Source organism: Natator depressus, chromosome 18 (genome assembly GCF_965152275.1).
Source record: "Natator depressus isolate rNatDep1 chromosome 18, rNatDep2.hap1, whole genome shotgun sequence".
Taxonomy (NCBI): Eukaryota; Metazoa; Chordata; order Testudines; family Cheloniidae; genus Natator; species Natator depressus.
The window spans coordinates 21,916,818-21,932,890 of record NC_134251.1 but is presented as its reverse complement, the minus strand read 5'-3'; the positions used below and the strand labels follow the sequence as shown (position 1 = coordinate 21,932,890).

The 16,073-nt window shown below is 49.6% G+C and overlaps 1 protein-coding gene across 3 annotated transcripts in view; it reads left to right on the top strand.

Moving 5' to 3' along the window:
• Window positions 1-303: 303 nt before the first annotated feature.
• Window positions 304-16,073, top strand: part of ACOT7 (acyl-CoA thioesterase 7) — a 110,539-nt gene continuing 94,769 nt past the window's right edge. For 2 of the 3 annotated variants that reach the window (XM_074975188.1, XM_074975187.1), the window contains exon 1: window positions 304-378. In XM_074975188.1, the coding sequence (XP_074831289.1) occupies window positions 326-378 (53 nt within the window). In that variant the 5' untranslated portion in view covers window positions 304-325. Of the gene's footprint in view, window positions 379-13,531; window positions 13,567-16,073 lie in introns of those variants that run through there. The other variant, XM_074975189.1, reaches the window with a different exon arrangement.

The following is a 16,073-nucleotide window of genomic DNA, read 5'->3' as shown; positions in this document are numbered from 1 at the left end:
GGGGGGGTTTCCACCCTGCGGGGAGACGACCGGGGCCAGGGTGAGGTTCCGGCGCGGCCCAGGAGCTGGCCCCTCGCCGGGCCCCCGGCCACGCGCTCCCCCCTGAGGGGCCGGGCGCGCGCCCGCGGGGCGGTGACGTCACACCGGGGCGGGGGTGACGCAGCACCGTGACCTCACGCTGCGCGGGGCGGGGCTCCTGGGCGCCGGGAGCCGGCCGGGGGCGGGGCCCGCGCCGCGCGGGGGGGGCAGGGCCCGCGCCGGCCCCGCCCCCCATTCATTGCCGCCGGCTGCCCGAGCGTCCGCGGCCGCGCCCAGATCCGCCGCCATGGCCGCGCGGGGCTCCGCGGGCGCCGGCCCGGCCGCCATCCAGCTCAGCAGGTGACGGGGGGGCCCGGGTGTCCCTGCGCCGCCGGCCCGGCCCGGGGCGGGGGGAGCCTGGGCCCGGGAGCCATGGGGGGGGCACCGCATCCCGGGCGTGAGATGGACCCGTCCCCGCTCCCCCCGCCCCTGTGTGTGTGTGTGTGTGTGTGTGTGTGTGTCCGGGGGGGGGGCGGCAGCCCCTTCCCCCCGCAGCCCTTGCGTCCGTGTCCCCGTGTGTGTCCGGCAGCAGCCCCCCCCTCCCCGCACCGCCTGTGTGTGTCCGGGGGGGGCGGCAGCCCCTTCTCCCCCCCCCACCCCCACCACAGTCCCTGTGTGTGTCCGGGGGGGGCGGCAGCCCCTTCTCCCCCCCCCCCACCGCAGCCCCTGTGTGTGTGTCCGGGGGGGGGGCGGCAGCCCCTTCTCCCCCCCCCCACCGCAGCCCCTGTGTGTGTGTCCGGGGGGGGGTGGCAGCCCCCCCTCCCCTCCCACCGCAGCTTCTATGTGTGTGTCCGGGGGGGCGGCCGGCCACCCCTCCCCCCCGCAGCTTCTGTGTGTGTCTGGTGGGGGGCCGGCCGCCCCTCCCCCCGCACCGCCTGTGTGTTTCCGGCGGGGGGGGGCAGCCCCTTTCTGCCCTCCCCCCAGCTCCTGTGTCCATGTTCCTGTGTGTGTCCCGGGGGGGGGGCAGCAGCCCTTTCTCCCCCCCCCCCCAGCCCCTGTGTGTGTGTCCGGGGGGGGGGGGCAGCCGCCGCTCTGGTCCCAGTGGCTCAGAGCCTGGCCCAGGGCGCTGGGCACGGGCGAGGGGCAGCCCTTGGCCATGGTTCCCGGGCTCAGCAGTGGGGTGAGCTCAGCTTGGGCTCCCTGGGGGCGAAGCGTTGGGACCCGGGGGCGCGGAGCCTCCCGCAGCCCCAGAAACCCTGGGAGCCGCGCTGGTGCCCGCGGAGACCGCGGGCCATGGCGGACCAGGGGCCTGTAGCCAGTGCCCTTCCTCCAGTGGAAGGGGAGCCATGGCTGTGAACCAGACTGTGGTTCCTTCCACCCTGCAGGCGATGAGCTGGGTGGCTGCAGACAAGTCGGTTCACCTTTCTGCCCCCCGCTTACCCAGTCCGTGCTGGTGAGGAGGGGCATGGGAGGTGTTGGTGAGCGCACAATGTGAATGGTACAAACCGCTTCTGTTGCCCGTGCTTGTCTGTAGTTACTGGGTGCTGGGACCAGGCGGTCACTGTCTCTAATGCGTGTGCTGAGAACGTTGTCAATTAAAACCCTCCCGGTGGCCAGATCAATAGACCCAATCTGCTAACTGGAACTCGAATGCTAGACGAATCTGAATTGCTCTGGCGTCTGTCTCCTGGCATCTTTAGTAATGTGCACATGGGAATAATTAGGCTTTAAAAACAGGCTGCAAGAGGTTTCAGCATCCTTTGGGGGTATAGTAATCTATTTATTCCTCAGGGGCCTTTATATAAATGCACTTATGATCAGAATTCAGTTGAGAAACTCACTGGTATAGCTTGTTGTAATCCACACTCTCCTAAATTATGCTGACTCACTGGATTTCATCTTCTTGTGCTATTAAGAGGTCTAGCTAAATCCATGTTTGTAAACCTATTCTAAATGTTTGTAAAGCACCTAGCAAGGTTTTGAGTTTTAGATAATAATAAATACCTGATCTTCTTAGATGCATAACATTTCTCCTGCGGGGTTCGGTCCCTTATTGAACAGAGTTCCTCAGTAGGCCCTGTTTTCTCTAATGTATCGAGAGACTGCAGGTTGAGACCATACCTTCTCTAGCTCGCTGTCTAGGATGGAAGGAGGAGGGGGTAGTGTGGCAAAGGCTTGGCTACTTCCTTTGCTATTGTAAAGTCTTGATGAAGTTGCGTGACTGTAGTACTTAAAGAAAATGCATTTTGTGTAAGATGGTCTCACTTTGTGTGTTTGCAGTTAAATCCCATTTGGTACATGTTGTTGCTGACCCAGTTTGGAGCATGGTTTTGTTTCTGTTGCTGTAACATTGCCATAGTGTGGCCTAACCTTAGGCATTGGTTTGCAGCTGTGTTCCTGAAGTGGTCTCTGCAGGAGTCTGAGGGTGACTAAGGTAAAACCAAATAAACATTCTTGCTGACCTTTGATTTAAATGCCTCTTGTCTTGGTATCTAAATGCCAGGCAACTAAATGGCATCAGTTTATAGCAAAAACAATGCTACCTCTCCCGTGGGGATGCTCCTGTAGCTGATCTCGGTTTCCTAGACCTGGCTGCTTCTCTCCCTTCCCTGTGAACAGGATTGTGTGGTTCTGTGTATTTTGTGGCAGTGGTTACAGGTGTTCCTGCCAAGAGGCTTTCTTGAGAGCCCTTTATGGTGGGGAGTGCTGCGGTAGATTTAAAGCAAAAGACATGCCCACCATGATCAATAGAACTTGCTTCTCACTAAAGACTGACCCAGTTCAGCATGCTCCATTACGTTGTCCCTTTCTTGCTCTTGCAAGGTTTCTTCTTAGTGCAACAGTGGTGAAGGGCTCTATTCAGGGCTCTCTTCTTCCATGATCTGGAAGTGGAGCCATTTCACTTCCCTGGTAGAATAATCACGATAACTGTTAAACTACAACATTTGTGTATTCCTGTTTTTAAGGGAAGATTTTTTTTTAAACCAAATCAAAACCAAACACGTTCTCCCTGTTACAGGGAGCCCTGTCTGACCTGGCATCCTTTCATTAATTCCTATTTACCAGTGGACTATTGCGCAACTGAAGCAAGATGCCAGTGGTTAGGATTGGGATGGCTGTCACGTACTGAACTGCTCCCAGGAGCTGGGAAAATGACTGACGCTCCCTGCCCCAATTGCTAACAAAACCTAAGCAATATAGTGCTGATGCAATTGAAGGAAGCCAGGGCATCTGCTGGGCAAGTAAATAGGAGAACAGTACTGGTTATAAGTGAACTTTGCTGTTAACTGGTTGGGCCAATAATTCTCTGATTAAAGTAGACATGAATGACTGTGAGGTTTGTCATACAAATGAAAGGGAACCCTGGGGAGTATAAATTAACTTATGAGGTATAGGTTTGGCTGCTGATAGTGAAGTTGGCTGAGATCTTTACAGTGGCACCTGCTGGTATAAAGAATCCAGTATTTTCATAAGTTTGTTTTCAGATCAAACATAGCTGGGGAAGTGAGAATGAAACTGATCAGGATGGGTGGAATTCAGCAGTATCTCAGTGGCAATGTACCTGCTGCACTTTCGCCTTCCTTGCAGGTATTGACAGTGTGGCACAGGGAGCATTGGAGGTGAATAAACTTCTAGTGTAACTTTTGCAGCCACTAAGCTGCTGGCACATTCTCTGCGTGTTGGACTCCAGGCTTCAGCTGCATGTGTTGAACTTTGTATCAACCCTCTGCTGGTGGGCATGTCAATAGCTCTTGGAAGCAGGGAGGGTGGAGAAGCCTTTCTTGGGTTAATGCCCTCCGTGCCAAACCATGCTCGTCTCTACAGTGCATTACAAATCTCAGGGGAGTTGCTGCTTTACACACAGGCAATGTACTGTTAAAGGGTCCATTTCGAGTCAGATGAGGTTTGATTGTGTAAAATACACTATAATTTTTAATAAAACTGTTTGCTAATGTTCCCCTGCAATACTCGCACCACCAACGTTGGTGATTCTCTAAAAAGTGAAACCAACTAATCAGCATTCTTGGGTAATCTGAGTTACATGTAGAACATAAACCAGTGGCGTCCTAAACAATGGAAAGGGACTTGTCCTAAAAACTTGATTTCAGCAGTCTAAGGTGAGCAAACTTGTTTTTAAGAGATTTTTAACCTGGCAATGCTCCTTCTTAACAAAAGGAATGACTCTGTTTGACATTAGTTAAGTTGGCTAGTTTTGGAGAGGACTTCCGGTAGGCTCTGGAATGAAATGTCCTGAGTCCCTTATTGCCCTTTGCTGCAGGTTTGGTGGGCATCTTATGTTGGAATAAAACACGTACTGGACGTGTATGTGCGATGGCAGTAGCTGATGGAGGCTAGGTGGAAATGAGGATGGTAAAGTAGAGGGCCTGCTAGGAGTGCAGATGGGGTTTGTGAGGATTTATAGTAGGAGGCTAGCTTTCCATCTCTGCTTCCAGTGTCCTGCAGGTTAGCTTATTTGCATGGCCATGCTATGAGCAGCATGTATGTTAAAAGGCCAGGGCCAGACCTTCATCTCCTGTTGTACAGGGCGGTGGGGGGAGATGCATTAAGCTGTGCTGGTTCAGCGTGTAGTCTGTCCGTTCCTCGGAATGGTATAGATGCTGCTCGGGCAGTTGGCTTAAATGCAGTGACAACAAATACGACTCTGATTTTACTCTGCATGTGGAGGGAGGCTGCTCCCTCCCTGGCAGGTATCACTGGGGAAGCAGGCTGAGCTAATTCTTTAGCTGCAGTACTGGATACTAGTGCCCTGTCTGTCCAGGGTGGTACAACAAGTGATCTTTGTGCCCTAGACCAGAACAGATCACATGCTGCTGCTGGTCTCGCTTGGTAAGTAGTTTTGATTCTAGATGATCTTTTATTTCAGCAAACTTCCCCCTATTTTTAATAAGATGCCCCAAGGGTGAAAGATACAGTGGTGTAGCTAGGAGTGGAAATTTGGGGGGACCCGAACTTTTGGGTGGATGGGCAATGACACACTGTGCTAGCTCATCTTCTCCCCTGATGCTGCTCCCTGTTCCTAGCCCTGGTGCTCCCGGGCACAGGGCTCCACCTGCTGAGCTGGGCCAGGTGCATGGGGCGGCTTGGACAATGGAAGGGCAGAGCTGTCGGGGTGTAGCCCTCTGAAGGGCAGGCGCAGAGCTCCGTCCTGTGTTTTAGGTGCCCGAGTGATGTGCTGGGCTGCTGCGGCAGCATTCCACCCCTGCTCAACCTGGCTGGGCCTGGATGCTAAGTGGGTGGCCGCAGCCCACCTGTGGCTACGCCCCTGACAGACACTGCCTAGCATTTATAGGCCGACTGAGTGGCACTGCTCTTTTGAAAGGTTGCTGATTGATCCCAACTGGAGGGAGATAAACACATGCCCTGTGCTGCAGCCTTTGTGATACTTTATACATGGCCACTCCCTTTTGTGACCAGCAGGGGCCATTGGTGCGATGGCACAAACCCTTCATTGCATTTGTCAATGTTTCCAGCTCCTCAGGACTCGGATACAGAGCCCTCTAGCAGCTCTAACAGGGTGTGCCAAGTCCTGGAGAGCAGCGGTGACTGTAGGGAGCAGATAGCTGAGAAGGTACCTGCACCTCTTGGCACTGACTGTTTTGAAGATAAACTGATAGTTATTTACAGAAGTACAAAATGTTTTCAGTCCTACTTGAGATCAGCCAGTATAAAGCAAAGTGGAAGTTTAAAAGCAGTATCTTAAAGTCCAGTGACTAATGGAATCTGCATTATTGGTTTAACTTGCATTTTTTCTAAAACACTACATAATGATCCATTCTTTCATCTGATGCTTGTGAAAACAAGGGTGTATGGCTTATTGGGCTATAACTAAGAGTTCTCATTCCAGTGTGTAAAAACAACCTAAAACTACATTTGAGCAAAAATTTGCAAATAGCTTTTTCATAAAAAATACACACCAAAATGCCTGAAACTTACGGATCTACGCATTGTTAAACTCTGGAAGGGTCTTCTGGCTCCCAAGGATCTTTACTCCCCTCTCTCCGGGAATGATGGAAGCTTATCTTCCAGAGTGCTGTGATATGGAGGGGGACAATCTCCCTATATAGTCTAAAGAAATTGTTACAAATAATTCTAAGTTTAAAAACTTTTGTCTAAATACCCCCTCTGCTCTCCCCTCCTCCCCCGAGGAAATAGATGGTGAACGTTGCCCCCGCCCCTGCTATAAATATGTAAAATATTTAGTTGTTGCTTTAAGTTCTGTTGTGTAGCTTCAGAGGAATCCCTCTTCCCAGGACACTTTGTATTGTCAAGATCTCTGACGAGAGCAGAACATATTCCTCTCTAAATACATAGTCTGCATGGAGGACTTGGAATGCTCTACACAACTTCATGTGATAATTCCTAAGCAGATAGGGGCTCTGCTCAACCACAGAATTCTCTAGGACTTCATTTGCATGCGTTTCCTATGCTGAAATCAGTCGCTGATCTAATGCAAGAATGCTGAAGGTACGGCTATCCATACGTACCTTTCAGAAAGGAGTGAAACTTTTGCATATTAACATGAAGCCCAAAAGGTGAGTGGGAGGTGTGGCACCTAGTTTTCATTTTTAGATCCAGGTACTGGAGGTCTTGTTTGAGATGCCTACAGCAGCTTTCTGTGGTTCCTCCTAGTTTTGCTGAGGTGAGAGCTCCCTTCAGGGGTTGCCTGGTAGAGCTACAGAGAAAAGATTACAAATGGATTGTTTCTGAAATGTACAGACTGCTTTAATATAGCCAATGATACTTGATCTAAAATATAGGGTGGTCTGGTCTTTTGACTTGCTCTGAAACCTGTCATTTTACATTTAGTAACAGCTGTGTTAGTCTGTATCGGCAAAAAGAAAAGGAGGACTTGTGGCACCTTAGAGACTAACAAATTTATTTGAGCATAAGCTTTTGTGAGCTACAGCTCACTTCATCGGATGCATTCAGTGGAAAATACAGTGGGGAGATTTTTATATACACAGAGAATATGAAACAGTGAGTGTTACCATACACACTGTAACAAGAGTGATCAGGTAAGGTGAGCTATTACCAGCAGGATGGGCGGGGGGAGAGAGAAACCTTTTGTAGTGATAATCAAGGTGGGCCATTTCCAGCAGTTGACGAGAACATGTGAGGAACAGTGTGTATGGGGGGCGGGAAATAAACATGGGGAAATAGTTTTACTTTGTGTAATGACATCCACTCGATAGGTGAATGAGCCTCTGATAGTGTGGCCGATGTGATTAGGTCATATGATAGTGTCCCCTGAATAGATATGTGGGCACAGTTTGCAACAGGCTTTGTTGCAAGGATAGGTTCCTGGGTTAGTGTTTTTGTTGTGTGGTGTGTGGTTGTTGGTGAGTATTTGCTTCAGGTTAGGGGTCTGTCTCCCAAGATCTGTGAGAGTGATGGGTCGTCCTTCATTCCCCACTGTATTTTCCACTACATGCATCCGATGAAGTTAGCTGTAGCTCACGAAAGCTTATGCTCAAATAAATTTGTTAGTCTCTAAGGTGCCACAAGTACTCCTTTTCTTTTTGCGGATATAGACTAACACGGCTGCTACTCTGAAACCTGTCATTATGCAAGGCCCTGAATTTAGCCGTATGGAGTGGAAATCTATCAACTTCATGAAAAAACTCGTACAGATACAGACAGATGACATCTTCCTTTCCAAATGCAAACAGATGGACATCATACCAAAAGGACTGAAGGTAAAAAATCCATTACAATCTACATACCTCACAGACTGTGCTGACAGCTTGTGCCACATGCTCTCAAAAAAACTGCGGAACCACCTGATCAGCATCCTCTACAGCAAACAGGGAAAGATTAAGAATGAGCTCTCAAAACTGGATACTCTCATAAAAAACCAGCCTTCCACACAAACTTCCTCAAGGCTGGACTTTACAAAAACTAGACAAGCCATTTACAACACACACTTTGCTTCTCTACAAAAGAAAAAGGACACTCAACTGTCTAAACTACTACATGCCACAAAGGGCCAGAACAGTAGTTCCCTTACCCCACCCAGCAATATTGTTAATCTGTCCAACTATACTCTTAGCCCAGCAGAAGAATCTGTCCTATCTCGGGGCCTCTCCTTTTGCCCTTCCACCCCCATGAACATGATACAGTTCTGTGGTGACCTAGAATCCTATTTTCGACGTCTCCGACTCAAGGAATATTTCCAACACACCTCTGAACAACATACTAACCCACAGAGACCTTCCTACCAATACTACAAAAAGAAGGATTCTGGGTGGACTCCTCCTGAAGGTCGAAACAACAGACTGGACTTCTACTTAGAGTGCTTCCGCCGATGTGCACAGGCTGAAATTGTGGAAAAGCAGCATCACTTGCCCCATAACCTCAGCCATGCAGAACACAATGCCTTCCACAGCCTCAGAAACAACTCTGACATCATAATCAAAAAGGCTGACAAAGGAGGTGCTGTAATCATCATGAATAGGTCAGAATATGAACAAGAGGCTGCTAGGCAGCTCTCCAACACCACTTTCTACAAGCTATTACCCTCTGATCCCACTGAGGATTATGAAAAGAAACTGCAGCATTTGCTCAAGAAACTCCCTGAAAAAGCACAAGAACTAATCCACACAGACACACCCCTAGAACCCTGACCAGGGGTATTCTATCTGCAACCCAAGATCCATAAACCTGGAAATCCTGGACGCCCCATCATCTCAGGCATTGGCACCCTGACAGCAGGATTGTCTGGCTATGTAGATTCCCTCCTCAGGCCCTATGCTACCAGCACTCCCAGCTATCTTTGAGACACCACTGACTTCCTGAGGAAACTACAATCCGTCGGTAATGCCAACATTTTTATGGCTGACTGAGAACAACGCTTCCTCAGCTCTCGTCCCCTAATGCCCCTACTCTACTTGCACTACATTGATGACATCTTCATCATCTGGACCCATGGAAAAGAAGCCCTTGAGGAATTCCACCATGATTTCAACAATTTCCATCCCAACATCAACCTCAGCCTGGACCAGTCCACACAAGAGATCCACTTCCTGGACGCTACGGTGCTAATAAGCGATGGTCACATAAACACCACCCTATACCAGAAACCTACTGACCACTATGCTTACCTACATGCCTCCAGCTTTCATCCAGACCACACCATGCAATCCATTGTCTACAGCCAAGCTCTACGATATAACCGCATTTGCTCCAACCCCTCAGACAGAGACAAACACCTACAAGATCTCTATCAAGCGTTCTTACAACTACAGTACCCAGCTGCTGAAGTGAAGAAACAGACTGACAGAGCCAGAAGAGTACCCAGAAGTCACCTACTACAGAACAGGCCCAACAAAGAAAATAACAGAACGCCACTAGCCATCACCTTCAGCCCCCAACTAAAACCTCTCCAACGCATCATCAAGGATCTACAACCTATCCTGAAGGACGACCCATCCCTCTCACAGATCTTGGGAGACAGGCCAGTCCTTGCTTTCAGACAGCCCCCCCCCCCCCCCAACCTGAAGCGGATACTCACTAGCAACCACACACCACACAACAAAAACGCTAACCCAGGAACTTATCCTTGCAACAAAGCCCGTTGCCAGCTGTGCCCACATATCTATTCAGGGGACACCATCCTAGGGCCTAATCACATCAGCCACACTATCAGAGACTCGTTCACCTGCACATCTACCAATGTGATCTATGCCATCGTGCCAGCAATGCCCCTCTGCCATGTACATTGATCGTACTGGACAGTCTCTATGTAAAAGAATAAATAGACACAAATCAGATGTCAAGAATTATAACATTCAAAAACCAGTTGAACACTTCAATCTCTTTGGTCCATCGGTTACAGACCTAAAAGTTGCAATTCTTCAACAAAAAAACTTCAAAAACAGACTCCGAGAGACTGCTGAATTGGAATTAATTTGCGGACTGGATACAATTAATTTAGGCTTGAATAAAGACTGGGAGTGGATGGGTCATTACACAAAGTAAAACTATTTCCCCATGTTTATTTTTTCCCCTACTGTTCCTCACATGTTCTTGTCAACTGTTGGAAATGGCCCACCTTGATTATCACTACAAAAGGTTCCCCCTCCTCTCCTGCTGGTAATAGCTCATCTAAGTGATCACTCTCCTTACAGTGTGTATGGTAACACCCATTGTTTCATGTTCTCTATGTATATAAATCTCCCCACTGTATTTTCCACTGAATGCATCCAATGAAGTGAGCTGTAGCTCAAGAAAGCTTCTGCTCAAATAAATTTTAGTCTCTAAAGTGCCACAAGTCCTCCTTTTCTTTTTAAATGTAAAATGTGACTGTAAATTTCTGTTTTTGAAGGCGCTCAAATGGCAATTGTAGTTGGACCATGGCAGATTGTAACTGGTTAGCGTAGTTGTACAATTGTTTTTGTACAGCTTTATTCATGGATTTGAAATGGTTGAGCAGGATTGGAACAACTGGGATGGAGAAAGTGAGCTGTGTGCAGCTGCCCTCAGATTTCCAGCTAGCTAATTCAACACGCTGTCTATCAGATCAGCAGGTCTCTCCCCAAGGTGGGTGAGGGAGATGGGATTATGTGCCATGCTTTGTTTTTCCCATTGCATTTAGCAGAAGGGGTCACTGCCTGTGACAAGGATGTTGTGCCAGGTAGGGACTCTAACCAGTGAGATTAGGTGGTAATTTCCTGTGGGCTCATGCTAGAGTTGCTGTCGCATGTCTCGTGAAATGGAGACTCTTGAGGTATTTACAAGTAGTTTTACTCCTCTGCTCCACCCTGCTGACTTGTCCAGGGTAGCCAATCTGCACTAGCATCAAAAACCTGAAATTGTTGGCTCACGCGAGAGGTACAGATTAACAAATGAGCAGCGCTGTGTAATCCAGTGACTTTCTCATCATAGCTGCATCCAGGCGTCTCTCTTGCCATCTCAGGCATACCTCAGGCTGTCACAGAGTCTGGAGTTCTTTGGGTTTTTGGTTAAACCCATGACATGGGGGAAGAGCGGAGAAGACTCCGGAGACCAGACTCTCTAAAGAGATGGAGCTGCGCGTGGTACTGTGTTCCGCTGGAATCTAGCTCGTTCCTTAGGCAGGAGGACCTGAAGACTGGTGCCTGTCCGCACTAGAAGTAGTACAGCGGTGCAGCGCTGGCTCTGGAGCTGTGGTGCTGTAACGTAGACCCTTGCTGCAGCGACGAAAGGGGTTTTTCCTGTCACTGGTAAATCCACCCCTCAAGTGGCAGGAGCTGGGATGATGGAGAATTCTTCCATCAACCCCAGGAATGTCTATACTGGGGCTTAGGTCAGCTTAACTGTATGTCTCAAGCCTGGTTTACACGTAAAACTTGGGTTGGCTTTATCTACATCGCTCAGGGCTAAGAAAAATTTCACGCTTGTGCGACATAGTTAGGGTGACTTAACCCCTGCTGCAGACGCAGCTAGGTCAGTGGAAAATTTCTTCTGTCAACCTAGCTACTGCCTCCCAAGGGGTGGCAAATCCCGTCCATTGCTGTAGTAAGCGTCTACACCGGGTAGCTGCAGTGCTGCAGCTGTGCCCCTGTAGCTCTCGTAGTGTAGACCTAGCCTCGGGGGGTGACTGTCTCTCACCCATGAGCAAAGTAGCTAGGGTGACCTAAGCGTTAGGCGTAGCCCAGGCTTTGGTTCCACTGTAAAGGTGTGGCGTGGAGTGCTATTGCTCCAGCTAGAAAATGACAGGAAGGAGGAAATGTTTGATATGAAGCCCTTAAACCTGTCATGACTCCACCTGCCCTGGCAAGGCCGGCTTTTCTAGTTAGGCAAGACCTTTGCACGAACAAATCGTTTTTTTGGGGGGGGGGGGTCAGTTAGTCTGATGCAGAGGGAAATTAATCATTTTATGTAGCCTCTGTGAAAAGCCGGTCTCTTTCTTCCATGCCCATATAAACTTCGCTTCCAAACTTGTCACCTATTACTTGGAACTAGTCAGTGAGTTTAAGGCAGGGGTGGGGAACCGTTTTTGTATTGGGCCACTGACCAACTGAAAAAATCAATGGTGGGCCCCACACGTTCAACTCACCTGCCCAGGGGGGCGCCGAGACTTGGGGCTTCCCACCCATGGCGGGGCACACCAGCACTCCCCGGCGGGTGAGTTGAATGTGTGTGGCCTGCGGGCTGGATGAAAATGAGCAAAGGGCTGGATCCGGCCTGCGGGCTGTAGGTTCCCTACCCCTGGTTTAAGGAAGCTCACTAGTGGCTGAACACAAAAGATTGGTCCTCTTGCTGAATGATTGCAATTCTTAACTAAGTGACTGTAAGCTAAGAAAAGGGAAACCTGTTCTTTCCTCATGGCTCCTCCTCTGTCCCACAAGGGTCTGATCCTGTGAGGGGCTGCACATCTGCATCAGCCGTGGGAGTGGCAGGAGCTTCTCTCCACGCAGGATCAGGCCCAGTCTAAGAGGGGTGAGTTCTTTTGAGGAGACTTGTCATTTAGTGCTTCTGGGCAGAAGTGCCTCACCACAAGGCCAGGGGAGAAACTTGCAGAATAGTAAAACTGACGTGGTGATGTATGTGTGACTGTCTAGTATTGGCCACTGCCAGGGGCAAGGAACCAGATTAGTTGGGCCAGTGGTCTGCTCTGGCAGGGCAGTGCTTGGACTTCAAACCAAACGGAGGATGTGAGGAATCCAGGTCCCTTCTATGAGTCTCTGCTCTCTGTGTAGCCTTTAAAGAATGTTACTGTTGTTGATCGTCCCCCGATCCTCTCCTGCACCCCTTGAATGTTAAGAACTGGGATGGGTTGCTGTCTTGGTGCACTATCCACTGCTGTAGCAGGAATAGCCCGGGGTGGGGGAATAATTCCTGGAATGGAGGAATCCAGTGCTCTGTGCACATGGATGTGGGGGAGCCTGTTCCACACGGATCTCTGGTGCTGAGGCCCCAGAGTGGACGGTGTAGTCCTGCAGCCTTCACGCCCCTCTCCCTGGATCTGCGGGCTGAGGACAGAGCTGGCTGACCGGGGACACAGGCAGGGATTTCTGTTCATCCATCAGTGCAGTCCCAGAAGCAAATGTAGCAGGCGTTTTGACTAAACCTCAGATGCAAAGTGGGGGTGGCCCTGGGAAATGGGTGGGAGGACTCCTGGCAAACTGCCTGTCAGGCCCTTGTTTGCATTTCATGGGCATGAAGTGTGTTCAGCACTGCAGCCAGCTGCTTGCAGCCCAGTAGGGACTGGATCTCCTGTGGGATGGAGCAGCTTTGGGGACTGACTCTTTTGTAATTATTTATAACAGAAGGTTTTCCATCACAAACTAGTTTTAAGCTCGTCATTCTGATTGGCTAAGGACCCATCTTCCTATATTTGATTGAGCAACACAGGAAGCCACTAGGCTCTTAATTTGGTATTTGTGACTGAGCTGGAGCAGCAGAAATGACATCACCAGCTGTGGTGTGTGATGCAAATAATGAATGAGTCTAACTCCAAGCCCGGTCGCAGGTCTGACTCTGGCGAGTTACACAGATTCAAAGACTCGGTCTGTTCCTCACAAGGATGGCCTGTCAGCTCATCGGGTATGGGATGTTTATGCTTCTCTTGTATACTCTGTGTGTGTCTGAATTCTGCATAGTAACTGGGAATACGAATGAAAACTACAGTGTGCGAGTCTCCTAGGCAAGGACGAAAGAAAATAGTGAAAGCAGTTGGGGCTAGTCTAGCTATAGCTGATCTCTCAGGGAGGAAGTAAGGGCCCCTTACTGAATGAGGGAGGCAACCTAGTGACAGAGGATGTGGAAAAAGCTAATGTACTCAATGCTTTTTTTGCCTCTGTTTTCACTAACAAGGTCAGCTCCCAGACTGCTGCGCTGGGCATCACAGAATGGGGAAGAGATGGCCAGCCCTCTGTGGAGATAGAGGTGGTTAGGGACTATTTAGAAAAGCTGGACGTGCACAAGTCCATGGGGCCGGACGAGTTACATCCGAGAGTGCTGAAGGAATTGGCGGCTGTGATTGCAGAGCCCTTGGCCATTATCTTTGAAAACTCGTGGCGAACGGGGGAAGTCCCGGATGACTGGAAAAAGGCTAATGTAGTGCCAATCTTTAAAAAAGGGAAGAAGGAGGATCCTGGGAACTACAGGCCGGTCAGCCTCACCTCAGTCCCTGGAAAAATCATGGAGCAGGTCCTCAAAGAATCAATCCTGAAGCACTTACATGAGAGGAAAGTGATCAGGAACAGTCAGCATGGATTCACCAAGGGAAGGTCATGCCTGACTAATCTAATCGCCTTTTATGATGAGATTACTGGTTCTGTGGATGAAGGGAAAGCAGTGGATGTATTGTTTCTTGACTTTAGCAAAGCTTTTGACACGGTCTCCCACAGTATTCTTGTCAGCAAGTTAAGGAAGTATGGGCTGGATGAATGCACTATAAGGTGGGTAGAAAGCTGGCTAGATTGTCGGGCTCAACGGATAGTGGTCAATGGCTCCATGTCTAGTTGGCAGCCGGTGTCAAGTGGAGTGCCCCAGGGGTCGGTCCTGGGGCCGGTTTTGTTCAATATCTTCATAAATGATCTGGAGGATGGTGTGGATTGCACTCTCAGCAAATTTGCAGATGATACTAAACTGGGAGGAGTGGTAGATACGCTGGAGGGGAGGGATAGGATACAGAAGGACCTAGACAAATTGGAGGATTGGGCCAAAAGAAATCTGATGAGGTTCAATAAGGATAAGTGCAGGGTCCTGCACTTAGGATGGAAGAATCCAATGCACCGCTACAGACTAGGGACCGAATGGCTAGGCAGCAGTTCTGCGGAAAAGGACCTAGGGGTGACAGTGGACGAGAAGCTGGATATGAGTCAACAGTGTGCCCTTGTTGCCAAGAAGGCCAATGGCATTTTGGGATGTATAAGTAGGGGCATAGCGAGCAGATCGAGGGACGTGATCGTTCCCCTCTATTCAACACTGGTGAGGCCTCATCTGGAGTACTGTGTCCAGTTTTGGGCCCCGCACTACAAGAAGGATGTGGATAAATTGGAGAGAGTCCAGCGAAGGGCAACAAAAATGATTAGGGGTCTAGAGCACATGACTTATGAAGAGAGGCTGAGGGAGCTGGGATTGTTTAGTCTGCAGAAGAGAAGAATGAGGGGGGATTTGATAGCTGCTTTCAACTACCTGAAAGGGGGTTCCAAAGAGGATGGCTCTAGACTGTTCTCAATGGTAGCAGATGACAGAACGAGGAGTAATGGTCTCAAGTTGCAATGGGGGAGGTTTAGATTGGATATTAGGAAAAACTTTTTCACTAAGAGGGTGGTGAAACACTGGAATGCGTTACCTAGGGAGGTGGTAGAATCTCCTTCCTTAGAGGTTTTTAAGGTCAGGCTTGACAAAGCCCTGGCTGGGATGATTTAACTGGGAATTGGTCCTGCTTCAAGCAGGGGGTTGGACTAGATGACCTTCTGGGGTCCCTTCCAACCCTGATATTCTATGATTCTATGAAGTTCTCTGTGACACTCTTGTCTCTAGGCCGTGTGGCTGTAGCAGATTAGACTGTCAGGCTGCATATAAATCTATACGTGCATGGGGGGGGGGGGGGGTGTTCCAGGTGCTCACAAGAGCTGGGCAGGTTTTTTTCAGACAAAGATTTGCTCCCCAGTAAAACAGTTTTGGTTGACCTGGAGGTATCTGTGAATTTGACACATTTCCTGAATAGATGTGGGAAGGGGAACTAGATGGCAACAAGGGGACTTGGTTGCCATCCCTACCACAGCCAGAGGACATAGGGCACTCCCCCAGGTTTGAATCTCCCTCTGCAACAGGGATTTGAATGTAGGCACCATGGTGAGCACTCTGATCACCAGGATATTGGGCATTCTGGGTGGGGAGGGTGCTTCATATAAAATACATCAATAGTCATTGGGCTAGTGAGAGGCACTATAGCCTGGTGCTTTGGACCTGGGTCTTCCCCACCCCAGGTGAGTGCCCTAACCACTGGGCTAAAGGTTATATGCCAAGCACCACCACCTCCTGTTTTGTGAATCTAGTCTTTTAAAAATACCTAGAAACAAAATGTTTCGGATCAGCCA